General features: G+C 36.2%; 1 protein-coding gene across 1 annotated transcript; it reads right to left on the minus strand.

Moving 5' to 3' along the window:
• Positions 1-19,215: 19,215 nt before the first annotated feature.
• Positions 19,216-20,904, minus strand: LOC113273505 (GDSL esterase/lipase At5g14450-like). Its single transcript, XM_026523200.1, has 5 exons — positions 20,613-20,904; positions 20,279-20,488; positions 19,993-20,150; positions 19,684-19,954; positions 19,216-19,582 (listed from the first exon to the last, which is right to left on the minus strand). Exons 1-5 carry the CDS (start codon positions 20,878-20,880, stop codon positions 19,374-19,376), a joined length of 1,116 nt encoding a protein of 371 aa, XP_026378985.1. The 5' UTR covers positions 20,881-20,904; the 3' UTR covers positions 19,216-19,373.
• Positions 20,905-27,205: the final 6,301 nt, after the last annotated feature.

Genomic DNA, 27,205 nt, shown 5'->3' on the forward strand with positions numbered 1-27,205 from the left:
CGATAGGGAAGTTTTCTGAAAAACCTCGACAATTGGTTATTCAGACCCTCATAGTAGATTATTGCGAACTCACTGGGTTTGAAGGTGATTTCGATTGTGTATTGGCTTGGTAAGTCCTTTGATACTTCGATTTGGATGTGCTCAACAACTTAACGCATTGTTTATGCTTTACTTCATTCAGTATCTTATCGTTATTTGAATTTGGGCATTCTTTATACTCGTGTTATCGTACTGTTAACTCTCTACTGGGTTGTGGCTCACCCTTTTGTTTTTTTTTTGTTTTCCACAGAGGTTGAGGTCAGCTTGAAGCAGTAATCTTTCTTAAGCTTGGTGCATTGAGCTTTGGGGGTCAAAGTCAGTACATCACTTTGTGTTCATATGTATTCATGTGTATTTGGGTTGGCTTATGAAAAAGAATATCGTATTTCCTATTGTTTTAGTTTGTGAAAAGTGATATTGTTGTTTCTTATTGAATTTGTTGTTTGTAAAGAGAGTATTTTAATTAGTAAGTGTGGATCATGTTTAAATGGTTTCATGTCTCATATCTTGTATTCCACACTTTTTGGTTAACTATTTTGTTAATGGAAATAAAATTTCGTGTATTGTTTAATAAATCATCACTTTTACTCTTGTTTACAAACTGGTTTTCAATCCGTGCATCTCAAATGACATCTCGGAGAATTTGGAACTTGTCAGTTAACCGAACTCCACGACCGACTGGAAGCGAAAAAAATTCGGGTCGTCACAGGTTGTTAGACCCCCGCATTTTCAATTGGTATAAGAGTAGGCAAACACGTTAGACCTTATAAGTCTGTGTGTTGTAGCGATATGAGGATGAACGATATTTTCTATGATAAAATCATTGCCAGAAATAAAAATTCTTATTCCATAAAGTCTATTAAAGAGAAATATTTGTCAATCTCGAATATAGAAGAACCTTTTGTTCCAAGGAAACATACATACATTGACAAGTGTTACCCTGACTACCTTACTGATGAGTCTGACTCTGAAGATGAAAGGAATACAAGGAAAGAGACTACAATGATTCTGAAACTTGTTAGAATTCAGGCTGATAATGTCAATAGGTTGAAACACAAATTCAATGTTCTTGTTGATATGGTAAATGAGCGTGACTCTCTTGAAAAAGAGGGAGTACAACAACCACACCCAATATTTCGCTTAGCAATCTGTATGGGAAAAATCCAATATACTTTCTAGAGAATCAACTAGACAGTTAGACTCAATCTAGATCAAACGTATATCAAAGAGTTTATATCTCAATCTCTCGATTTGATATATACTATATAAAATAGAAATCTGTGAGTCTTTATAAAATCCTAGAGAGATACCTTGGATGGTACCAAAGACCAATATCCAAGTGTCAATCAATTTAAATCAACAACTAAAAGGTCGGATATTCTAATTGATTGAACAACGCAAAACCTGTGATATTTCAATTATATAATAAAATATAATGCGGAAAATAAATAACACAGACACCAGAATTTTGTTAACGAGGAAACCGCAAATGCAGAAAAAACCGGGGACCTAGTCCAGATTGAACACACACTGTATTAAGCCGGTACAAACACTAGCTACTCCAAATTAACTTTGGTATGGACTGTAGTAGAACCCCAACCAATCTCACACTGATCCAAGGTACAGTTATGCTCATGCATCTCTGACCCCAGCAGGATACTACGTACTTGATTCCCTTAGCTGATCTCACCCACAACGAAGAGTTGCTACGACCCAAAGTCGAAGACTTTAATAAATAAATCTGTATCACACAGAAAAGTCTACGATAATAGATAAATATGTCTCCCACGAATATACCTACGAGTTTTGTTCCTTCTTTTGATAAATCAAGGTGAACATGAACCAATTGATAACCAAACTTATATTCCCGAAGAACAACCTAGTATTATCAATCACCTCACAATAATATTAATCGACGCAGTGGAAAAAGATATTGAGGAATCACAAATGATGAGACGAAGTGTTTGTGATTTCTTTTATATCTTGCCTATCGGAGATATCAATCTCAAGCCAATTATTACAATTGTACTCGTACGATAGAAACAACAAGATCAGATCACACAACTACGAGAAAGTAGTATCGTTCTGGCTTCACAATCCCAATGAAGTCTTTAAGTCGTTAACCTGTTTTAGAAGAAGAAACCAAAGGTGAAAGGAGAATCCACTCTAGCTTAGCACAACTAGTATCACACAGAAGGTGTGGGGATTAGGTTTCCCAGTTGCTAGAGTTCTCCCTTATATAGTATTTAAAATCAGGGTTTGCAATCAATGTTAGCTTGGTAACTGTTAGAGCATAGATCGGTCAACCTCGCATGTGTTGCTATCTCAAGCATGTTTGTCAATGTTTGTGATCGAAACTATGAGTCTTGATTTCTAGCCTACATAGCTAAGTCTCGGACTAGGATCGAAAAGTGTAGTTGAGATCAAGAACTTCATGGAGATTCAACGACAACGATGAAGATCTACACAAGGAACCATGAAACTTCATCAACAAAAAGGTATGTGGATACTTGAACTTATATATCACTCAAAAGTCTATCTATTCTATATCCTACTTCTTATGAGACAAAAGTCGTACGCTATATAGACTAGATCCTACACACTTGACATTTCGAGATGAGCATTCATTGCTTATCTTTTATCTCGAAATCGTGTGTTGGTAAAGCGTTTCGCTTTGATCAAGTTTATATTCACCTAGTGACAAAAGTCATGAAAAGTTTCAACCAGTTTGAGAATTACTCTGACGTGAACCGGTCTGTGCATAACGGCTACATAGCGTCCTCTGAGAATGTCTCAATGATTGAAATGAGAGATTAGATTACATAAGCATGTATTCCTTGAACCGAAGTTTTCGAACTTTGTTGATCAAGAGAAATCGGGAGGATTGTGGAATTGGCTTTCCAAGTCCGCGAAGCCAGTCCTCAGACTCAGTCCGCGAACTGTCGGAAGTTCTCGACCGAGAATTTCTGCTGGATTTTCAAAAACTCGTTTGTGTGCTAAGTGCGCGAACCCAGTCCGCGAACCCAGTCCGCGAACTGGTGAAAGTTCTCTTTTCGAGAATTTCAGCTGAGTTTGGAAAACTCAACCGATTAACTTAAGTCCGCGAACTTGTTTGTGAACTTAAGAGGTTATGATCTAAAGATGTGATCTGAACAAGAAACATTAAATTACTAAGGAATGTTTTATGCAAACCTTGGCTATAATGTTCATGAGCCGATTCAATCGAATCGAATCATCTTTGTTTCAATTGTGTCTTGTGTAGTTACATAAGATCTCATAGCAATTGAACAACTCTTTAACTAGTTCATTTGAGTCAATTAAACTAGTTATGGTGAAGAAGAACAAGGTTAATATAAAATGCTCATATGGTTAACCTTTTGGGTTACTTTGTTGAACCAACATGAACGTACACGTTTGGGCATGGTTTTCACAAACCCAGTAAACGTATACCCTAGTGTGTGTGACAAGCTAAGTTTTCGATCTAACCGTTGAGAAATATTAGCTTGAATCTAAATCAGGTTTTCATCTAACGGTGAATATGGATTTCTTTGTAACTAAGGCAAAACTCTGATTCGAAGGCTATATAAAGGAGACATCTAGCATTGATAAAACCTAATCCCCACACGTATGTGTTCTATTAGTGCGCTCGCTAGAGTGGTTCTCCATTAACCTTTGATTTTTTTCTCTAAAATCAGGTTAACGACTTAAAGACTTCATTGGGATTGTGAAGCCAGACCGATACTACTTTTATCGTAGTTGTGTGATCTGATCTTGCATCTTCTATCGTACAAGTACAATCGATTGATTGGCTTTATATCGCGAGAGTTCTCCGATAGGAAAGATAAATAAGTCACAAACATCTTCGTCTCACTGTTTGTGATTCGTCGACAATCCGCTTGTGTATTCAGGAAGGATTGTAGAGAGGTGATTGATTAATCTAGGCTGTTCTTCGGGAATATAAGACCGTATTATCAATTGGTTCCTGTTCACCTAGATTTTATATCTTAAGACGGAACAAAACCTAGGGTTTATCTGTGGGAGACAGATTTATCATTTGATAGACTTTTCTGTGTGAGACAGATCTGTTTATTATCAAGTTTGTGATTTTGGGTTACATCAACTCTTGGTTGTGGGTGAGATCAGCTAAGGGAATCAGGTGCGCGGTATCCTGCTGGGATCATAGGCGTAGGAGTACAACTGTACCTTGTATTGGTGGGAGATTTATAGGGGTTCAACTATAGTCCAGTTCGAAGTTAGTTTGCAGTAGGCTAGTGTCTGTAGCGTCTTAATACAGTGTATATTCAATCTGGACTAGGTCCCGGGGTTTTTCTGCATTTGCGGTTTCCTCGTTAAAAAAATTCTGGTGTCTGTGTTATTTCTTTTCCGCATTATATTTTATATAATTGAAATAGTACAGCTTGTGCGTTCGTGATCATCAATTGGAAATCCAACCTTTGGTTGTTGATTGATATTGATTGATCCTTGGACATTGGTATTTGGTACCGTCCAAGTTATCTCTATTTGATAAAGACTCGCTATTGTTTTTAGCTTGAGTAAAAATCAAATCAAGAGAGAGATATTAACTCCTTGATATACTTTTATCTATATTGAGTCTGACTGTCTAGTTGATTCTCTAGCAAAGTATTTCAGAGTTATTCCATACATATTGCTAAGCGAAATATTGGGTGGTGTTGTTGGACCCCCGTTTTTTCAATTGGTATCAGAGCAGGAAAACACGTTTAAGACCTCATCAATCTGTTTGTAGCGATCTGACTCTATGGACAAAGCTGCTATCTCTATTGACGTACCACCAGTCTTCGATGGATCCAATTACTTATGGTGTAAAATTGCTATGCGATCTTTTCTTCAATCTCGTGGTTTTCAATCATGGGTATATGTGGTGAATGGTTATGATGCGCCCGTTGTTGCAGCTGGAGACGGAACTGTTCCCAAGAATATTGGTGAATATAATGCTGCCGAGATTCTTGCTGCAAAGCAGAATTCTAAAGGGTTAAATGCTATCATACATGCCATTTCCCCAAGTCTTCAACACCATGTGTCTAATTTCACTAGGTCTAAAGATGCTTGGGATATCTTAGAAATCGTATTTGAAGGAAACTCCAGTGAAAAGGAAGCTAGGCTTCAAAAACTTAATTCTGATTGGGAGAACCTTCGTATGGCAGATGAAGAAACATTTGATAAGTTTAATCACAAAGTGTTTGGAATTGTTAATGCATCTTTTGCATTCGATAAGACTATTCCTGAAAAGGACATTGTGATGAAAATTCTCAGATCGCTGCCATCTAGATACGAGTCTAAGAAGCATGCCATCTTTGAAGGGAATAACCTCAATGGGTTCGGAGAAGAAGGAAACCCAATCAAGCTGGAAGATTCTCTAACTGGAAACCCTGTCAGTAATGTTTCAGGATCTACTGTATGTCTAGATGCTTGCACATCTCAGATGCCTGAATACTATCCAATTTTGACGTGCTCGTTTTGTTCGATGAAGGGAAACGAACTATCAAGGTGTTACAAGTAAAATCACCAAATAAGGCATGCCAGCAAATTTCAACGAAGAGCAGATCGATTAGCAAGGAAGCTGAAACTTTCTCAGAAGACCCCCGAGGTATGTAGGATCTTATCTTCGTCTAAGAAGTTGGTTTCCAGGGATAGAGTAAGACCATTTGAAAAGAAAGTATGGTCGAATCGTTTTGATAGACATAAGTCTGAAGATTCCTCCCTTGAGGAAAAAGATGGACAAATAGTTGTTCATCGCAACACAACTTGATTGTGTTGTTGGGAAAATCTTGTCTCATGTGCCTGATCGAAAAGAGACAAGATTGAGTGATGATTCGGGCTTCATTAAAGTTTTTTTTTTTCCTTCTTTTCTTAGATTTGTTATTTTCTGTCTATCAAACAAAAGAAAGGGTTATTATCGACAATTCTACTCTTTATAGGGTTTTAGGTTGTATACGAACCTGTCTCTAGGTTTCGAACCCTACATTCCTTTTTCCTTTTTGACATCCTATATAAGACTACTTGTTGAGTTAAGTGATTCAGTCACACAAATCCAATTGTTTATAACTGTTCTCAAAGCACCATGTCATTAGATGGAAAGGATGTCAACATGATTGTTAAATCTTAAATCAAGGAAAACAAAATCTCCTGTTTCTAAGTCCCTGAAAAGAAAAAGAAGGAATACAAGAAATCCCAGGGTTGTACCTTCTAACTCTCAGAAGTTTTCCGATGTTATTGATGAGTTGAAGGAAGTAAGAAAGGATATTCGTGAAATAAAGGCTTTTGTGTCAAATTCCTTAGAAATTCAGAGAGCCCTGGTACGACATAATCAGCCAAGAAAGTTCGTTGATATAAACTACTATCTTCGTGAACCGTATGTTCCAATAGCTGTTGACAAAAAGGAGTTAGGGAATGATGTTGAATTTCTCAAAGCCATTGTCGCATAGGATGTCTTCTTTTTGGATTTGTTGGAAGAATAACTAGTGCTTTGAATAGCAATGATTGTGACTACACATAGCTATTTTTGTTTTCATCTTCTTATGTTATTTTTTTAGGTTTATTAGGTATTAAATTCTAAAAATATTTGGAGGATGATGTTATTGCAGTATTGATCTTTTGATTTTTTGATATTGCAATATTTTATGGGATATGTATTGTTTGCTTCCATGAACTTGAAGGTCCCATATTGCGGTCAAAAGTAAAGTCGTTCATGAATTGGTATTCGTATTGATGAAGGGACGAATGGACTTTTGACAAATACAAAAGTAATGCATATGCAGTCATGTACTTGATAGAAAATAGGATAAAATCTTTTGTTTGACGAGGATAAAGTTTATTATGTCGTTATGATGGAAAATAGAATAGATCCTTGTATGTTATCCACGGTATTGATCTTCATTGATCCATTTTATTATGTTTTACCGTGAAGACTCCATTGTGTGTCTTATGTTGAGCACCTTACAACTAAGTCGATTATTTTTATTGGCTTTGTTGGTTGTTCCATGAGATGATATATGTCGAGCATTAGGAACTAAATTAATCAACTAGTTTGGTTATTTAGTTTGTACTCCATAATTTTTCTTTCTTATGTTGAGTACATGTACGGTTAAGGTTGTCATATTCCATGATGAACTTAGTCGGGTTTCCATAAGTTCTCTTATGTTGAGCCCAAAAATTATTAAATTGATTAATTCGGTGATTAGTTTGGTTGTTTGTATTCCAATTAGATTAATTATAGGTACTCTTGTAATTAATCTAGTTGAGTTTTCATATATTCCACAATTTCTTGTGTTGAGTATATGAACGGATACACTATCATGTTCTATTGATTAATGTAGTCGTATATTCCGTAAGGTTCTCCTTATGTTGAGTATGTGAACGATTAAGTTAGTCATCTCTGTATGATTACCTTAGTCGTAGCTCCGTAAGTTTATTTATGTTGAGCGCTTTCAATTAAATTGATCACTTTTGTGGTTTGATTTAGTTGTGAATTCCAATTGAATTAAATCATGGGTTTACTTGTGATTAATTTGGTTGAGTTTTGGATATAAAAAATCATTCCTATGGTTTTTGGTGTCCAAAGTAAAAATCCTTCTTTTCTTTCGAAATAAAGGTCGTTCTTGTTCTTTTTTCGGGAATGACATCAAATGGGGAAGAGTTCTTTTGAACTTGTGCTTAATGGTAATATCTTACGGGGTATGCGACTGTGGAATTTTATAGGGGTTATCGATGCATTTAGCTTCGGCTTTATGATTGCATCTAAATTAAGTTGGTATGTATTTTTCTTTTAGTCTTGAAATGTCAATTGTGGAAATTTCATTATGATCCCGTTCTTGTACCTTTGCCAATTTTATTGACAAAAAGGGGGAGAAATATTGTAGTTCACACTACAAATACATATGGTTTTCGGATCATTGTGTAAGGGGGAGTGGTTTCCATGATCGAGATGGAGTATTGACTAAAGGGGAGTGATACATATCACTGTAGTATTATTGTTAATGTCGTGATACAAGTGGACTTTGATGTTTCATAATAATACTATGACACTGTATAATAATGATTGAGAATCTCGATTTATCTCATTGTTATAGCTACGGATCTTCAACAACGGTGATGCTAAACTTACAACCTTTGGGATCATTGGAGTATTTGGAAGGACGAAGATTTCAGGAAACGTTGAAGATTAGACTACGGAATAGGATCCACTAAAGTTTATCTTTTTTGTATTACATATGTATTTCAGGGAGAGATTGTTAGATCATAGCTCGGTCAACCTCGCATGTGTTGCTATCTCAAGCATGTTTGTCAATGTTACTGATCAAAACTATGTGTCTTGATTTCTATCCTACATAGCTAAGTCTTAGACTAGGATAGAAAAGTGTAGTTGAGCTCAAGAACTTCATGGCGATTCAACGACAACGACGAAGATCTACACAAGGAACCGTGGAACTTCATCAACAAAAAGGTATGTGGAGACTTGAACTTATCTATCACTCAAAAGTAAATTTCGGATTGCTAAGCGAAATATTGGGTGGTGTTGTTAGACCCCCGTTTTTTCAGTAACAACATTCATAATTCACCGTTAGATGAAAACCTTATTAGATTCAAGCTAATATCTTTCAACCGTTAGATCGAAAACTAGCTTGTTACACACAAATGAAATGCACGTTTCTAGGCTTGGGTAACCGTACCCAAACTTGTACATTTGTTGGTCCAAAAATAGTCAACCAAATGGTTAGCCATATGATCACTTTCATATCAACCAAATTCTTTTTCACCATAACTAGTTCAAGTGACTCAAATGAACTAGTTAGAGAGTTGTTCAATTGCAAGGAAATCTTATGTAACTACACAAGACATAGTTGAAGCAAAAATGATTTGATTCACTCGAATTGGTTCATGAACTTAATAGTCACGGTTTGCAATCTGAATTCCTTAGTTTGTATAAGAATAATTTCACAAACATCGTTTTTAGATATAACCTACTCAAGTTCGCGGAGTTCCCGGACGGAGTTCAGAAAATCCAGCAGAATTTCTCGGGATGAGAACTTCCGCCAGTTCGCGGACTTAGCTCACGCCACCATACCGGTTCTCTTAATCAACAAAGTTCGCAAACTTCGGTTCAAGGAATAAGGACTTATACATATATGTGTTTCCACAACAATTCTTATATCCTCCAATGGTTATATAATCTAAACTCTCATTTTAATCATTGAAACATTTTTAGGACGTTGATATTCTATAGGTGTTAGTCACAAGCTATTTTTCTTCAAAGTAAGCAATTTTCAAAGTGATTGAAACTTCTCATGACTTTCGTCACTAGGTAAAGATGAACTTAGCTAAAGCGAAAGCTTACCAACATATATTTCGAGAAATAGATAGGCGAGATAAACTCGACTCGAAATAACAAATGTGTATATTCTAAGTCTATATAGCAAAACGACTTTTGTCTCAAGGTAGGAGATAAATAGACTTTTGAGTGATAGATAAGTTCAAGTCTCCACATACCTTTTAGTCGATGAATATCCCCCGGTTCCATGAGTAGTCCTTCGTCTTGTATGATGATTTCAATGGAGTTCTTGAGAAACTACACTTTCTATCCTAGTCCGATACCTTAGCTATAGTAGACTAGAAATCAAGACTTATGGTTTTGATCACTAACATTGACAAACATGCTTGAGATAGCAACGCATGCGAGTTCGACCGATCAATGCTCTAACAATCTCCCCCTTTGTCAATTTTAGTGACAAAACTATCGATACATATGGAATACAAAAAATAAAAAAATTAACTTTTGTATCTCCTATTCCACATGTCTAATCTTCAACATTATTCGAAATCTTCGTCACTTCCAAGCACTCCAATGATCCCAAAGGTTGTAAGTTCAGCATCATCGTTGTTGAAAATCTATAGCTATAACAACGAGAAAACAAGAGTTCTCAATCATTGTTATACAGTGTCATAATATCATTATACAACGTCAAATTTCAATTGTATCACAACTTCAACAACAATACTATGGCGATATGTGTCACTCCCCCTTAGTCAATACTCCATCTCACAAGGAAATCACTCCCCCTTACATAATGATCCGAAAACCATATGTATTTGTAGTGTGAACTACATATTAATTCTCCCCCTTTTTGTCAATAAAATTGGTAATGGTACAAGAACGGGATCCTAATGAAATTTCCGAAAGATACATTTCATGACCAACAGAAAGAAACACATATCATCTTATTTAGATGCAATCATAAAGCCGAAGCTAAATGCATTCATCAAGGAGTTTATAAAGATACAAGATAACCCCTATAATATTCCACAGCCGCACTCCCCACAAAGATTTGGCAATTAAACACAAGTTCAATTAAGAACTCTCCCCCATAAATTGTCATTCCCGAAAGAACAACAAGAGCGACCTTAATTTTGAAAGAAAAGAAGGATTTATTTGAAGAGGAATACACAAATTTAACTCAACAAGTATTCTTGAGATAAAAAGAGGAATAACTAGGGTTTGGAATAACCATTAATGTGAGTACACATAGCTATGTCCAACGAAATTCATCTTCATTGTTTTTAGATTTATTTGTTTAAATTCTAAAGTATTTTGGAAGATGATTTTTGCAATTTTAATTATGATTCTATATATTGCAATTTGTTATGGGATATGTTGTTTACGTCTGTGAACCTGTGACTGTCCCATACTTGTTCAAAAGTTATCTCTATTATTTCGATATGAATGTATTGATGGAAGATATAATGAACTTTTGACATTACAAAAGTTAAATCCTTTTATGGTCATATTTTTATGGAAGAAAGGATAAAACTTTTGTTTACAAGGATTAAGTCTATTGTATGTCATTGTGCAAATAGTGATGGAAAAAATCCTTTTCTATTCCGCAGTATTGGTCGATGTCGATCCACATTTTTGTGCAAATGTTGTGTTGCTCCGTAAGGTTTCTTGTGTATAAGCATAAACAATTGAGTTGATCATTCTTATGATTAACTTAGTTGTTGCTCCCTAAGGTTCTTTATGATTGAGCATGACCGACTAAATTAATCATTTTCTTTTGGTTATTATAGTTGTTGCTCCGTAATTCCTCTTATGTCGAGCATGAACAATTGAATTTATCACTTTCTTGTGGTTAATTTAGTTGTGTATTCCAACTGAATTAATCATGGGGTTTCTTGTGATTAATTTGGCTGTATTTTTTATTGAATTAATCATGGGTTCTCTTGTGGTTATTTCAATTGAATTTTTTAGATTCAAATTCATGTTTTCATGTGATTTGATTATATCCAAAGAAATCCTTTTTTTCTTGTGAAAGTAATCTCGCCTTTTTTGTTCCTTCGGGGATGACATTTTATAGGGGAGAGTTCTTTTTGAACTTGTGCTTAATTGCCAAATCTTTTTGGGGAGTGCGGCTGTGGAATATTTAGGGGTTATCATGTATCTTTATTAACTCCTTGATGAATGCATTTAGCTTCGGATTTATGATGGCATCTAAATTTGTTGGTATGTTAATACACCTTTTGGTCATGAAGTATCTCCGTGTAAATTTCATTAGGATCCCACTAATTTTAGTACATTTGCCATTTTTTTTTGACAAAAAGGGGGAGAATTAATGTGTAGTTCACACTACAAATACGTATGGTTTACGGATCATTATGTAAGGGGGAGTGGATTTCATGTTGAGATATATATTGACTAAGGGGGAGTGATACATATTACCATAGTATTGTTGTCAAAGTTGTGATACAACTGAACTTTGATGTAGTGTGATAATACTATGACATTGTATAAAAATGATTGAGAAAATTTTGTTTTCTCATTGTTATAGCAACGGATCTTCAAAAACTGTGATGCTGAACTTACAACCTTTAGGATCATGGAGTACTTGGAATTGACGAAGATTTCAAGTCGCGTTGAAGATGCCAAGGGGATCAAGCATGTGGATGAGAAGCTACATTTTTTTTATCTTTTGTGTAATCCATATGCATTGATAGTTTTGTCACTAAAATTGACAAAGGGGAGATTGTTAGATCATTGCTCGGTCGAACTCGCACGCGTTGCTATCTCAAGCATGTTTGTCAATGTTAGTGATCAAAACTATAAGTCTTGATTTCTATCCTATTTATAGATGTCTCGGACTAGGACATAAATAGTGTAGTTGAGCTTAAATATCTCGACGTTCATCTCTTGAAGACGAAGAACTACTAAGGGGAGCTTGTGGAACTTCTTAGAAAAAAGGTATGTAGAGACTTGAACTTATCTATCACTTAGAAAGTCTATTTCTACTATCTCCTATATTGAGACATAAGTCGTGTTACAATATAGTTTTCTCTATAAACATTTGAGATTTCGAGCTGAGTATGGTAAGATTTCACTTCGACCAAGTTCATCTTATATCATGAGAAAATTTCTGACTAGCATCTTACATGGTTTGCGTGATACAATCATTTGATTAGGATTGGAATGTTTTGATAATGATTATTTCAATATCTTGAAAATTGCTTTGATGCTAATAGTGTGTAAAAAAGGCTATTATCATTATAGAAGAATGTTTCAACGACTGAAATAAAGAGTTGATGATGCAACCATCTTTGTATATAAGCATATATAGTGTGTTCGCACATTAGTGTATAAATCCATAAACCAGAAGCCAAGAGTATGCATATGTGTGTATACGAAATTTGTGAAGGAGACAGGTTAAGTATGCGTACATGTACGCATACTGGCGGAAGTTCTTGACCTTGTAGGTTAATGACTTGAAGACTTCACTGGGATTGTGAAGCCAGACCTAATTATTATCTTCGTAGTTGCGTGATCTGATCTTGCTGTTTCTGATCACAAACAAACTTCGTCTCATCGTTTGTGATTCCACAATAACTTGTTTCTCTAGTCTATTAAGTTTATTGTGAGGTGATTGATAATACTAGTCTGTTCTTCGGGAATATAAGTCTGGTTTATCATTTGGTTCATGTTCACCTTGATTTATCAAAAGACGGAACAAAAACTCTCGGGTATTTCTGTGGGAGATAGATTTATTCAATCATATATAATTTTCTGTGTGCGACAGATTTGTCTATCAAGTCTTCGACTTTGGGTCGTAGCAACTCTTAGTGGTGGGTGAGATCAGCTAAGGGAATCAAGTGCGTAGTATTCTGCTGGGATCAGAGACGTAAGGAGCGCAACTGTACCTTGAATCAGTGTGAGATTTATTTGGGTTAAACTATACTCTAGTCTGAAGTTAATTGGTAGTAGGCTAGTGTCTGTAGCGGCTTAATACAGTGTGGTGTTCAATCTGGAGTAGGTCCCGGTGTTTTTCTGCATATGCGGTTTCCTAGTTAACAACATTCTGGTGTGTCTGTGTTATTTCTTTTCCGCATTATATTTTGTTATATAATTGAAATATCACAAGTTGTGCGTTAAGATCAATCAATTAGAATATCCAACCTTTGGTTGTTGATTTACATTGATTGACACTTGAACATTGGTCTTTGGTACTATTCAAGTAACTCCTCTTATATTCAATCAGGCTTACAGATTTCTATTTGCTGATTGTGGATTGAATTAAGATTTAGAGATATTAAACTATTTGATATACTTTATTCTAGATTGAGTCTGTCTGTCTAGTTGATTCTCTAGAAAGTGAATTGGAGTAAGTCCTCTCAGATTGTCAAACAAATTTTTGGGTGTGGTTGTTAGACCCCCGCATTTTCAGATCGATCTAAGGAGTAGAAAATTAAATGGTAATCTAGGTGGAGTAAATAGAAATACAATTCAGAGAGAAGGAAATAGAATTCCACCGAAGAAAATGGGGGGAAAATAGAGTCGTCCCCAACGTTATTTATATATAGTAGTTTTCTTTTCTGCTTTTTCTTTTTTTTTTTTCTTTTTTTTTTCTTCTTCTTCTTCGATTTGACCAAGACCAAGATACTTTATGAAAGTAATCCTGTTTATTTTTTCTGTTTTTTGTTTTGTTTTGTTTCGCTGGACTTCTTTGTGTCTCTACTATTCAGCCTAGTCGGAACTTACTAAATGTCGTACTCTTTTTTGTCATTGATACTTTGACACGTGCAATTATTTTGGTATGTCTCTCTTTCCCTCTAGTTTGGTACCTCTCCGACAACTCCTTTTCTTTTTTAATAGTTAAGAGTTTGGATCTAGAGAATTTCAAACACAGATCATTGGTATCATCATCCAATGACTTTACCACTGGATATATACTCCACAATAAAAGAAACCTGAATAATTGCAAAATGTAACAACGCAGTCTATTTAAGTAATAGTTAACTAATTTTCTCTCTAAAAAAACCATCCCCGAAGCTTAAAACCCTAGCCGCCTGAGAGCGGATCTGAGCAAGAAAATCTCATATAATTCCTAACCTCCTCTGTTTTATTTGGTCTGTATAATTTGTTTGAGTCGAATAATCAGTATTTTGGGTTATATTCTAGCTTGTTTAGATTGAACTTTAACTAGTGTTTTTCTTCATCTTAATCTCGGCCGTTTTAGTTGTCATTGTTGGGGTTTGTTCCTCGTAACGGTCGACTATTTACATCTGGTTCTCTATCAAGCATAGAAACGAACAACCCAAATATAGATATAGAAAAGCAAACAAGCATAAAACGATCAACGAGTAAACAACAAAAGCATACCACATATTTATAGTGGTTCGGCAATGTGCCTACGTCCACTTGCGATGATGATCCTTTTTCACTATTATGAAAACCTCCGAAGAACAAATACAAGAACACTTGTGTGTGTCAGCCACCTATGTCTCTTTAGCATTACAACCCATATCTAGAAGACAACCTTGACTCAACCCTATCTTTCTATCTAGCATCGCAGCCCGATTGCTTCGATTACGTACAACCCTTGAAGAATTTCTATCTAGCATCGCAGCCCGATTGCTTCGATTACGTACAACCCTTGAAGAAGACTCCTCTTGTTGTAACCTCTCATAAGATACGAGAAACCCTCATGATAGTCTCACCTTTCTCTCTTGACCTTGCACAACTCCGTTGTGTTTCCTTAATGCTCAAGAAGAAACCTTAGACTCACCATGAAACCTTTTCACAAGATAACCACCCCAAGAGGTGGGATGGAATCTCTCATAACTCCATTGTCGATTCCATAACATTCTGAAGAATCAGATCACCCTATTTATACTTGATGAATACTTGGAGGCCAAGTATAATACTTGCTGACCAAGTTCAAGTATTTTCCTTAATATGGAATACTACTGATTTCCTAAATGTCGAATACTTGGCTGCCAAGACTTAATTACTTGGGCACAAGGAGACAATACATTATCAACAAATTAACTTCACAAATCTCCACCTTTGTTGATAATCCTTCCCCCCTTCTTCGTTCTTCCTTTCACGTTCATGATCGCCACCACCTTGCACCTCTCGGTAACTTCCTGTAGAATATTGATTAAATGCAAACCATGTTTGAACTTAACCCTTGGTTACCACCTTTGCAAGCATGCGTGCGAAATTACACTTCATGTCAGTCTTCAATACTGAAACTCTTCACCAGTATCTCGCACAAACTGAAACCGAACATTGATATGTTTTACCCTTGCTTGAAAATATTAATGCCTTGAAAAACATTTACATCCCTTGGACAATCATAATGCACATATGCATTCTTGTTTGACTCCAACGTGTCCAATCAAGCACTGAAGCCAAGTTGCTTCCTTCACAGCCTTATTTACCTATATCAATTCAGACTCCGTTTTTAATTGAGCTGCAACTGATTGTAAAGACGCCTTCTAGCTTATTGGATGACAAGCCACTGTAAAGACATATCTGTTTTGCAGATCTAAAACAATCCACATCACCACTACCATCATTGGTACCTACGTACTCACAAACTTGTAGTTGTTCTTTACTACCACTCCGCTGGTACACCGAACCATTCTACTGTACCCTCCAGGTACCTCACAAATTCTATACTAAATTGAGACTCTAATTTCTCAATCACCATGCTCTTCGAAGCAATAAGCATGTAATCCACGTATAAAATAATCACCACTTGTTAGTTTATATTAAGCTAACTCCTCATGTCAGATTCTAAAAATCTAACCATCATGTATATATCAAAGTATTTTGAGAATGACTCCAATTACGCACCAGACAAAATCAATCCATGGGTGAATCGTTGTCATTTGTGCCAAAAATCTTGATCCCATCTCTACCATGAGTCTTGCTTTATCGGAGTCCATCTCACCTTGAATCTTGATCTACGATCATATCTTATCTTGAGTCTTACTCCTCGTATTAAAGCTCATCATACTGTGAACCATCGCCAATACGATAATTAAATTCATTTACCTTGATACATACTTCCTTCATTTTTGCAACAACACCTTTGAGATGAACTTTTCTTACTCCATAACCGAGTACTTTATAAGAAGCTGTCTACGACTTGTGCACAGTCACAGACCACTACCATAGTCAACAAGGTATGGATTTATGTATTCTTACCACCGGAGAGAATCTTTGTAAGCAATACCTACCTTGTGCATGACCCTTGACTATCAATCTTTTTAACTACGTCGTACGCCTTTGGTACTCGAAATTTCTTCCTTCCACATGACCACCTATCGACCTTCGTTCCACTGCAAATTTCTCCAACTGTAATGGAGACCTTACGTCATTGGGCTTCCGTTGTTCATCAGGAAATTTTCTTCTCGTTGTTGCTGAGATTCACCAATTTGAACCTCCACCTGATCTATATATAATTATAATTAAGATATAAATCACTTGTGGAATAAATTCCCACATACCCGTTTTACCAATCCTCCACCCAAGCTGAAGTTTATTTGTTTGGATAAACAAAGAATTCACTTCACCTATTCTAGATGAATTCAACTTGACGATACAATTATTGGTAAACCATAATTGAGATGACACGCCATTTCACACCAGCTCATAAAACTTTAATTATCTAAAAAAATATTTGGGAACAACATCAAAGTTCCCAAAAAGTATCAACAGGCTCCATGACTCCGATTTCGGTTTACTTACCAGCAGTAACAAAGACACCAGTAACAAAGACATCAACAGAAATACATTAAAAGACACATGCAGAAGTTACAGCAAATACCTTGAAGATACCATTAACAGACAACACTACAAGACCGAGACAGATGAAGACCCAAACCGTTTCATACCAATTCCGTCACTTGAAAATCGAGTTAAGTTATACCGGTTACTGTTACTATACAATCATTGATAATGGATTGGATTTATGGATCCTGCTTTACCTATGTCAGCACCATGTTTTTGATAAAAACCTTGAGAAATGGTTGGATATACGGATCCTCACCTTTCTATTGATTATAGATTTGTTATTTGAGCTGAATGTGTTACTTTTGATTCAGCCAAGACCATTTGAACTAGTCCTGTTACCTTGGAATTTGGTAGAAATGGTAAGATATTTTTTTTTCAGAATTGGTCTTGTAATGCGGTTAAGGTTCTTGATTATCCCTTTCGCTTATTTGAATGTCCCGGTTACTTGTTTGAACTCTATATAACTGCTGGAAACTTCCGAGTCAGTCCTGTAAACGATCCCGATCTTGAATCGGAGAACTGTAATGAATATGTTTGAGGCTTGCCTCTTTTTCGAAAAAAATAAAAACAAAAGCGCCATCATGATAGTTTATGGGTTAATGCAGTATCGAGGCTCGTAATCCTAGGTCTCGTAGGCTCGCCGCAAATGAAAAGTACCAACTCTATCGAAACCATGTTATTGTAGTTGAATGACTCGAATAAGATTTTCTAGTTGTTCAACTGAATATCTCTTACACCATTTGTTCATTACATTTTATATTGTAAACTCCTGGAATATTAGCACCTTCATTATTTATTTATTTTGATTGAAAGGAGAATATATTGAAAGAAGAAAGGATTTACAGACTAATCTACCAGAGGTAGAAAAAAGAAAGGAATCAGAAATAAAAAAGCAAAGAACTACCGAAAAATAGCCTGCCAATTAGCTAAAACCGTATGGGATAAGTAGGTGAACTTTGTGGCCTGCTGCTGCTGCCCAAGAGAGGATTGAAGACTTGGCTTCATAGATCAGGTCATCGTCAGATTTGAAGAGATGATTAGCACCTTCATTATCATTTTCTGTTCCTTTAGTTATTCACACCTTCCCTGCAAATCCTTCGAGTACGACCATCAACCTCAACTTCAACTTGTACATCAATATCTACATGAGACGAAGAAGCACGAGCCCTTTTTATTGGTAACAAAAAGCATCTATATTCTCGTTCAGGTGTTTGATGTGGGCTTATAATAATCTCAAAATTTGAAGATACACCATACATCCATTAAAGATAGAGTTTCAAATTACTAAATTAGTACCTATATATGATTTTAACAGTGCCGGCCCAGAGGCAAGGTCAACGAAGGTTATCTATATAGATATATCTCTTTACCCTATATTCCACCAGAAGTACGACTCTTGATTTGCTTCATGTGAAAATGTTACCTTGTTCTTCTACGTTTAAATTAATCATCTCTATAGTCGACATGTTTTTGCTGAAAAGTCTATGACAAATGTCATATGACTGTTACTAGTTTGGTGGCAACATGAGTCATGACACATCTTCCGAAAAATATCCAGCATATGGTAAGAATCGTAATGATGTCAAAGCTTGCATACACACTTATAAGTTAAGATTGAATTCAGTGGTAACTTTAGAAAGATCTCTCTCAGGAGTAGGTCTGACATAGCTGCTGCTCTTCTAGAATGAATTATTACAACGAAGGACTAGGTAGTCTTTTTTTTTAAGACCCATTTATCGCTAAAGAAGCTGAAAATGGTATTGAATTTGCTACTTGTAGTATTTGCGCTAGTCTGTGGTGGACTTTGTTTTTTTTCTTTTTCTAAATAGAAACTTGTGAAACTTAGAAAGAGCTAAAGGGAGTGCGCTAATGGTCAGTCCAGATTTAGGGGGTTTTCGTAATCAAACCTCAATGTCTCCGCCAGCTAAATTTTCTCTATAAAATGTTACACATTTTTAGAAACACCTTAGCAACCCAATCAACTGGCTATAATTTGGCGTGGTTGAATTTCAATACACCGTGTAGTTGTAGAGAAAACTGACAACTACTGTGATAGCTTTAACTGAAACCGAATAGCAATGAAAGTGTAGCTTTATTCTCTTTATTTTATGGCGTTTTTAATTAGGATATAATACCAACAGGATGACAACACCATGGTATAGTGGTATTAGTGCAGATGGTGATCCCAATTAAGCATATACATTAAGCACGGCAATATACTAATTATACACCACTAAGCATGGCAAGCTTGATTGACCGGAATCAGGGTGTCTGACATAAAACCATTTAGAATGAACTTAGAAACCCATTTGTTAGCTGCCTCCGTATAATGTATACCATCCCAGCTTATATGTTTCGTTGGATTTGAACAAGGGCCGCCATGCACCGTCCCGTTTACAATTACCTTTTCACGACTGCAAAAATCTAGGGGGTCAACAAAACCTGCAACCAGCATCCGGAAAATACCTCTATAATCAATATAACCAACCATAAATCTAGTGCATGATAATCAATGAGGTTTATAATTTTCAGAAATTTCATACCTTGAGCTTTGGCAGTGTTGATAAGGTTGTATTTAGCTGTATAAGCGTCAACATATGTGAAGGCTGCACCGGTGAGGCTGGCCTTGAGTTGGATTAACTTGGACTTGAGTTGCATATTGAATTCTTGAGCTAACTCATTCAAAGTTATCACACACCCATTCTTGTCCAAAGCACCTGGTTGCTTAGCGTACCAACTGTTGCTGTTAGGTAAACATCCAAAAGGTCCAGTGTTATGCACCCAAAACATCCTTGCACCTTCACTGTAAAGCTGCTGTCACAAAAAAAAAAAAACCACATTATATGTAGTACCTGTACTGCTGCGGAGAATAGATCAACGATACTAGGTATTGAAGCACGTGTTTCGCTTTCTGATGAATTTCCCAAACCAAATGCAAGATCATTTTGTCCAATGTCGAATGTGTACAGAGACTTGGAGAAATCTTCTGGTTTCGGTAGATCGGCTTTACCTGACATAAAAACCATTTTTAAAGACGTAAACGGAATCAGAAACCATTACTAACAGCATGTTTCGTTAATTATCTCCTCATAATTAAAGATGTCAAAATGATGTAAGGATAGTACAATTGATTCTGACCTTTTTCCTGTTGGGTTGAGTTATCAATGTCGATGACTCGATCTTTAAATTGTCGGAATTGTGAAATCTGAACGTCTAGATGAAATGGAATATAACCTCCTTGTTTAATTGATGATCCTCCCGTGGCAACATTGGCTCCATTTTTGAAACTATCCAAGCTAAGTGAGTCAAGATATGGTCTCAAGTAGGAGGTTAAACCCAACTCCTCGGCTGCAATATTCACCAAGATTGCAATCATCATTAGCATTTAGAAACAAAATCTCATTAGATAATGCAATTCAGTAATCATATTCAGCCATAATTCAACTAAAAAAGAACAAAATTTACCACTTACCCATAAAATCCACTACAAGACGACCATCACAGGCTCTACCAGATGGTTTTCCAAAGAAAGTTTCTCCATTAGGCGAACCAATCGCCCAAAATGCAGCTGATTTACCTCCAGTATCCGAGTTTGAATCTCCAAAATTGAAAACCGCAGGGAAACTGCATTTCTCCAACGCAGATGATATTCCTCCTACACCATTAGTACTAACACCAAGAACCAAGAACGAGAAAAAGAAGAGCAAACCAAACATGTGAATTTGTTTTGGGAAAACCATGTTTCTGTCTTAATGAAATCTTCAAGGTTGAAGTAGCACTTATATAGACTTTTAACAATTCCTACTACAACTACTTGTATATGTAGCCCATTCAATGTCCAGAGAGATCTCTGATTGAATGCATTATGAAAGAAAGAAAATTACAATCACTAAACATGAGCTTTTCACTGAATGCAGTAAGGGAAATAAATTCACATGAGAGCAGTGGACCTAATCAGAATAACTTTACAGCTAGAAATCAAGAAGGTGACGGTCACTGATTTCAAACGTAGCTTTGATAATGACTACCAAAACCAACTACCATTTACTAAAGACAAAGTTTCGGTACTGATAATTAAAACCAGCTGCCTCTATATATCTACCGCCTAATAAAGGATTGTGGTTTTAAACACGCCTTGATGTGGGTTTTTAAGCCTTGCACATTTAGCATCTCCAATTTAGAAACTCTGCCATAAACCTACCTAGTTACTTTAGTACAGTAGTAAAGTAACAAAGAGACTCAATTGACCATTACCTGAATGGTGGGCACAGTGTTATGTGGGGGTACTCAATTGACCATTACTCAAAGAAAGATAACAAAATTATGTTAGATTAAGACTTTAACTCCATGCTCACTGGAAAGTGGTCTCGTCATTTTTGAGATTTTAACTCCATGTACATTGTTTGTTTAGTGGGGGTACTCTCGTGTGAACAAATGTATTTTATGTGGCACTGTGAGGAGAATGTTAAACACCTCTGATATTTGAATTTTCATTTTCAAGAAGTATTTGGGAAGCATCACATGCATGGCATCAATGGGTTATGGCCAAGCCAAACACAGTTCACAATTTAATGCAGCTATGGCACACTTTTAGATTTCTTGAAAATGATAAAAAGATCTGGTCCCTAATACCTGCTGCTGCACTTTGGTCTATAGTACAAAGAGGAATTCAAAGTCAAAGATGTTTGGTGAGAAAGCAAAAATACATTGATTACTTTCATGGGCATCACTATGCAAATCCAGTCTCATTCAACATGAGACAAAACCATACTGAAAGATAGATTACAGTGGCTCGAATTTTTACTGTTGTTTCAATTACAGTTTCGCTTCCAATGAAAGTGTTGTGCATTCAGGGATTAAATGGGGTAAAGGTAAACTGTAAGAATGAGATATGAGAAATAAAATTGTAGGATCACAAATAAGACTACACGTACCATAATTTGCATATACACACTTAAACACCCAACAATGATGGAAATCAGTGGAAAACCTCTTGTGCGGATGCAACTTATTCTCCATGCAAATTTGGAATCATTTTAAGAATGCAGCAGAATTCATTAGTACAATGCCAAACCGCATCGCTACCATTGTGAAGGGGTAGGGAACTCGACCGACTTCATTCTTTAAGAGACCTTGTTAATTAGTTGCAACTGCAGTCGATGCAAATAAAAAGTAGAAGGAGCTGAAGTGAGTTGAACATCAGAGACTCGTCACGTCTACAGAAACATGATTATACTATATAGATAACTAAAAAAAATGGGGATAAAAGAAACCAAAAAAGATGATTCAACACATACGGTTAAATACGTACGTACCATCCCCCTTTAGTTTTCTCCAATATATCAGCTAAGTAAGTCATATTGAGCCATATCGGAGGTCCAGCACCTTCGGTTCATTTTCAATGCAGCAGGCAACAAAAGATTTACAGGGTTAAACCATATAAGGGTAATTTGGCAACAACAAAAAAAATCACTACTTCATTTCCTTTTCATTTTGGAAAATCATGACTACTATACTACTACCTTGAACCTGATTATCAGATTCGAGTAAGAAACAAATGACAATCACTAAACATGAGATTTTAACTGAATGTAGTAAGTGACATAAGTAACTTCAAATGAGAATAGTGGACTAACCAGAATAACTTTACAGCTAAAAATTGAGAAAGTGACGGTCACTAATTCTAACATAGTTGTCTAATTAATTGACTACCAAAACCAGCAACCAATTTATCAAAGAAACCCAGTCACGCTACAGGATTACCAAAACCAGCTTTTTTTTTTTTTTACTCGGTCAATAAAATAGAATAAAAAAGCGAAAATGTACAAGGATCAGGCTAATTTAGGGCTAAGCCAAAAAGGCCGCACACTAAAAAGCCTAAAAACGATAGTAAACCTCTCCAGGCCATTCAACAGAATGAATAAAACCTGGCCTACCCTCGTAAAACTCATAATGATCCTCAGCTAACAAACATGCTTGTTTGGCCGAGACATCTGCTGAAAAATTAGCCTCTCTGAAGCTATGAATATAGCTAATATTGTTATAAAAGCTCTTCGCTATTCTCCACTTCTGCATTAGCTGCCATGGCAAATCGCCTTTTTGAAGAGCATATAAACAACTCATCGAATCAGATCTGACACATAGGTTCTTCACATTCCATCTTTGAGCAACAACAGCACCATAGATCACCGCACAAACTTCAGCATAGAAGTTAGTCTGCCAGCCCAGGCCAACGCACAGAACTCCCAAAACTACCGAGCTAGAATCACGGAAAACAACACCAGAACCAGCCTGCCCCGGATTACCAAGAGAAGCACCATCACAACAAATCATAATCTCACCAGGATTTGGTGGGCTCCAAGTAACTTCAACTGGGTTAGAGTGATCGCAAGATCTATGCGTCACTCTAAAGAAATTAACAATACGCAAATCATCCAAAGTATTATGCATATGGCCCTTCAATCTAATAGAGTTATCACGAATTACCTGATGAACTCTGCCTTTACCAAAACCAGCTTCCTCTCTATCTAACGCCTAAATAAAGGATTGTGGTTGTAAAAACGCGTGGATGTGGGTCATTAAGCCTTGCACATTTAGCATCTCCAATTTTGAAACTCTGCCTTACAGCTACCTAGTTACTTTAATACAGTTGTAAGTAACAAAGAGACTCGATTGACCTGTACCTGAATGGTAGACACATTTTGTACCAGTGCAAAGAAAGATAACAAAAGTTTGTTAGATGAAGATTTTAACTCCATCCTCCAGGTTTGTTGAATGGGGATCATATGAAAATATGTATTTTATGTGGCATTGGTGAGGATAATGTTAAGCACCTGATGTTTGAATCTTCATTTTCAAGAAATATTTGGGCAGCATTACGTCCATCACAAGTTAATGCAGTTATGGCACACCCTTAGATTTCCTGGAGACGATATCTGGTCCCTAATACCTGCTGCTGCGGCACTTTGGTCCATATGGGGCGAGAGGAATTCAAGGATGTTTGAGAAAAGAATAAACATTGATCAAGCTTGTCAGAATTCCAGAGCATGACTTTCATGGGCTTCAGCAATGGACTCCGCCAGACTCCGCCTAATCAAGAACGATTTTTTGGGGACCATGATTTTTCTTGGGGGACCATGGTTTTATTTTGGGTAAAAACATTAGAAGTAAATCTAGATCACCCCTTATCTAGATATTTATATTAATACCTAAATTATCCTGCTGATTAATTTTGGGTGATGATTAGCTAGTGTTAATAATAGTTAGTGTAATGATTAGTGAGATGATTAAGTTAAAGATAATTAGTGAGATTAAAAAATCAGATGAGTTTTTTTTTAAAGAAGTTGAATTATTGGGAGAGTAAAGTTAGAGAAGATGAAGAAGGAAAACATGAAAAACGATGGATTTTACCAACCACAACCGGAGGAAGGGTATTTGGGTACCCAGGTATGCTTCAAACTTAGATTATGTTGGTTGAATTGCTCCAAACTTTCAAAAAAAAGAAATTTTTTATGTAAATTTGGGCCAGTTCGGTTAACCATATGTCAACAACATGTAACCGAACACATCTGAAAGTGTAGTTCGGTTACCATATGTCAAGAACATGTAACCGAACACACCTGAAAGTGTAGTTCGGTTACGTTTTCCAAACACGCAGGTTATCGAACTCGCTCGTTAATGGAGGTTTTGGTTGTACAGTGCAATGTTCGGTTACCTAGGATAAAATGGTAGGTAACCGAACTTTAAACTTGACAATTTATTTGAGTACATCTTGTGTGTTCGGTTAGTTTGCAAACTTCAACGCAACCAAGTTCCCAACCAAACTTCAGGTTAAAAGTAACCTAGTGTTAGAAGTTCGGTTGGTTCGCAAACTTCAACATATTTTGCGAATCAACCGAACTGGGCTTATAGGTAGAGTTCGGTTACAAAGAAAACTTAATAATTTTGCGAACAAACCGAACTTATGGACTTGTATTGTTCTAATACAAGGAGTTCGGTTAAAATTATTTTTTTGCGAATCAACCGAACTTTGAGTTCGGTTAAGAAAAAAATAATTGGTGATAACCGAACTTTTTACTGAAAAAAAAAACTCCATTAAACCTCTCTGCAACTTCCATTTTCAACTCATTTTGATGATTAGTTCTCATTTATTCAACCAAAAACGAATGACAAGTAATGGGTTTGTGAGAATATATTTGTTAATGTTTTATATTAAGCTATATATATAATGGTGGTGGTGGTAATCAGAGGTGGTGGTGGTAATCGGTGGTTGTTGGTGGTGATAATTGGAGGTGGTGGTGGTGATAATCGGCGGTGGTGGGTGGTGGTGGTAATCGGTGGTTGGTGGTGGTGGTGGTAATCGGCGGTGGTGGGAGGTGGTGGTGAGAGGAGGTGGTGGTTATATATAGAGAGAGAAAGAGGTGGTTATTGTGTTGGTTTTAAATTAAATTAGGTTAATGGTAGGTTAGTCATTTCAATGTTTTAGGACACTCCTTATAACTATAGGGAAGGTGGCCTAATAAGACCATAGTCTCCCAAAAAAACCATGGTCCCTGAAAAATCATTCCTAATCAATGTAGTGGTTAATGATACAGGCTTGGGCTTTATATTTTTGGGACTAACTATTCTGCTGGGGTAAGAGCAACCTTTATGGTGGAATTTCATTTGTCAAGTTAATTCAAGGGTAACGGTGGACCGTTAAGATAAATATTATTCCTCGAGTTTAGAGTTGAGTGTCGATTGTATATTTTAGCAATATCACCCAAAATAGAGGTGTAAATTGGGCACAGCCCAACCCAGCATGCTAAAATTTGAGCCCTGCCCAGCCCAGCACGTGATTTAGCCCAGCACGGCCTAGCACGTTAGTTTCATGGGATACGCTGGGTTAGCCTAATCGGCACAGTAGCACAGCACAGCACGCGGAACGGATAAGCACGTTGCCCAGCACAACACTTTAAGAAAGCACGTAATAGCATGCACAAGTACACCATATAAGAAGGCATAATACATCATATTTTGTGTAAATTTCACAAAAGATTCACTATTCTAGCTAGTTTTTGACATTTTATGCTTGCTTATTTTTATAACAACACATATAATACCTAAATATATTTCAATATCGTTGTTATAATGTGGTTACCTATATTTTACTAGAACATTAATTTACATGACAATGATCCAATTTTATATTGATGGACTATTTCTTTTTATTGAATAAACTTGTTAATTTTACTTGAAATAATTTCAAATGATATGTTGTCTATTTATATTCTCGTGATAACATCCGACTTAATGTATACCATTAAGTGATTTCAAATTATTTATAACACGTGTGCCAACACGGCCCAGTACGGCCCAGCACGTTTATTCGTGTGTTGTGCCCATGGGCTGTGTTGTGCCTAGATTTTGACTTGTAAAGCACATCACAGTACAACATGTTTAAATCATTGGCACAGCACAACACGACACATGGCACGTAAAGCACGCGACTTCGTGTGCCAGGTTGTGCCGGGCCGGCACGTTTTACACCTCTAACCGAAAAGGTAAAGTTGTTTCAATGAAGGCACAATGATTTTATGAGTTCAGTCATTCGAAAACTAACTAACATAGTCGTAAAATCGGACTCGTGGTGGAAGTATTTCAAAATCAATGATTTTAGATAGACAAAAAAAGAAAAACTTTTTCAAATACCCTAATTTAATAGGTGTTAGCAGTTAATATAATCTCTCTGCAAAAAAACCCTCTTTGAAACCTTAATAGTCATCAGCATCATCTTACTCAGGTTTGGTCTATTTGGACTAGATCTGAGCAAGGGTGTTTTTTTTAAAAAAAATTGAATAATATTTTATTTATTTATTCATTTTTGGTGTTTTTCGACATACTTCTTCACTATGTTTTTGATTTTGTCTTTAGTTTTTGGCGATTATTTCTTCGTTTGAAGAGTGATTATTTCTTCACTTTAATGTTGGTTTTTCAACCTGTGTTGGTTGTTTCACGGCTTGTTATTCTAGAATCGAGAACATCAACGATCTAATTATGCATCGCTTTAAGTTCATCTTCAACAAA

This window comes from Papaver somniferum, chromosome 4 (genome assembly GCF_003573695.1).
Source record: "Papaver somniferum cultivar HN1 chromosome 4, ASM357369v1, whole genome shotgun sequence".
Lineage (NCBI taxonomy): Eukaryota > Viridiplantae > Streptophyta > Magnoliopsida > Ranunculales > Papaveraceae > Papaver > Papaver somniferum.

What these genes read in the sequence shown, in the direction of transcription:
- LOC113273505 (XM_026523200.1), bottom strand. Translation starts at nt 20,880, where the DNA reads ATGGTTTTCCCAAAACAAATTCACATGTTTGGTTTGCTCTTCTTTTTC. An exon ending in TCTTGTAGTGGATTTTATGG is followed by an intron (nt 20,489 to 20,612) that starts GTAAGTGGTAAA and finishes TGAATATTGCAG; the next exon opens with CCGAGGAGTTGGGTTTAACC. An exon ending in CAACACTGCCAAAGCTCAAG is followed by an intron (nt 19,583 to 19,683) that starts GTATGAAATTTC and finishes TGCTGGTTGCAG; the next exon opens with GTTTTGTTGACCCCCTAGAT.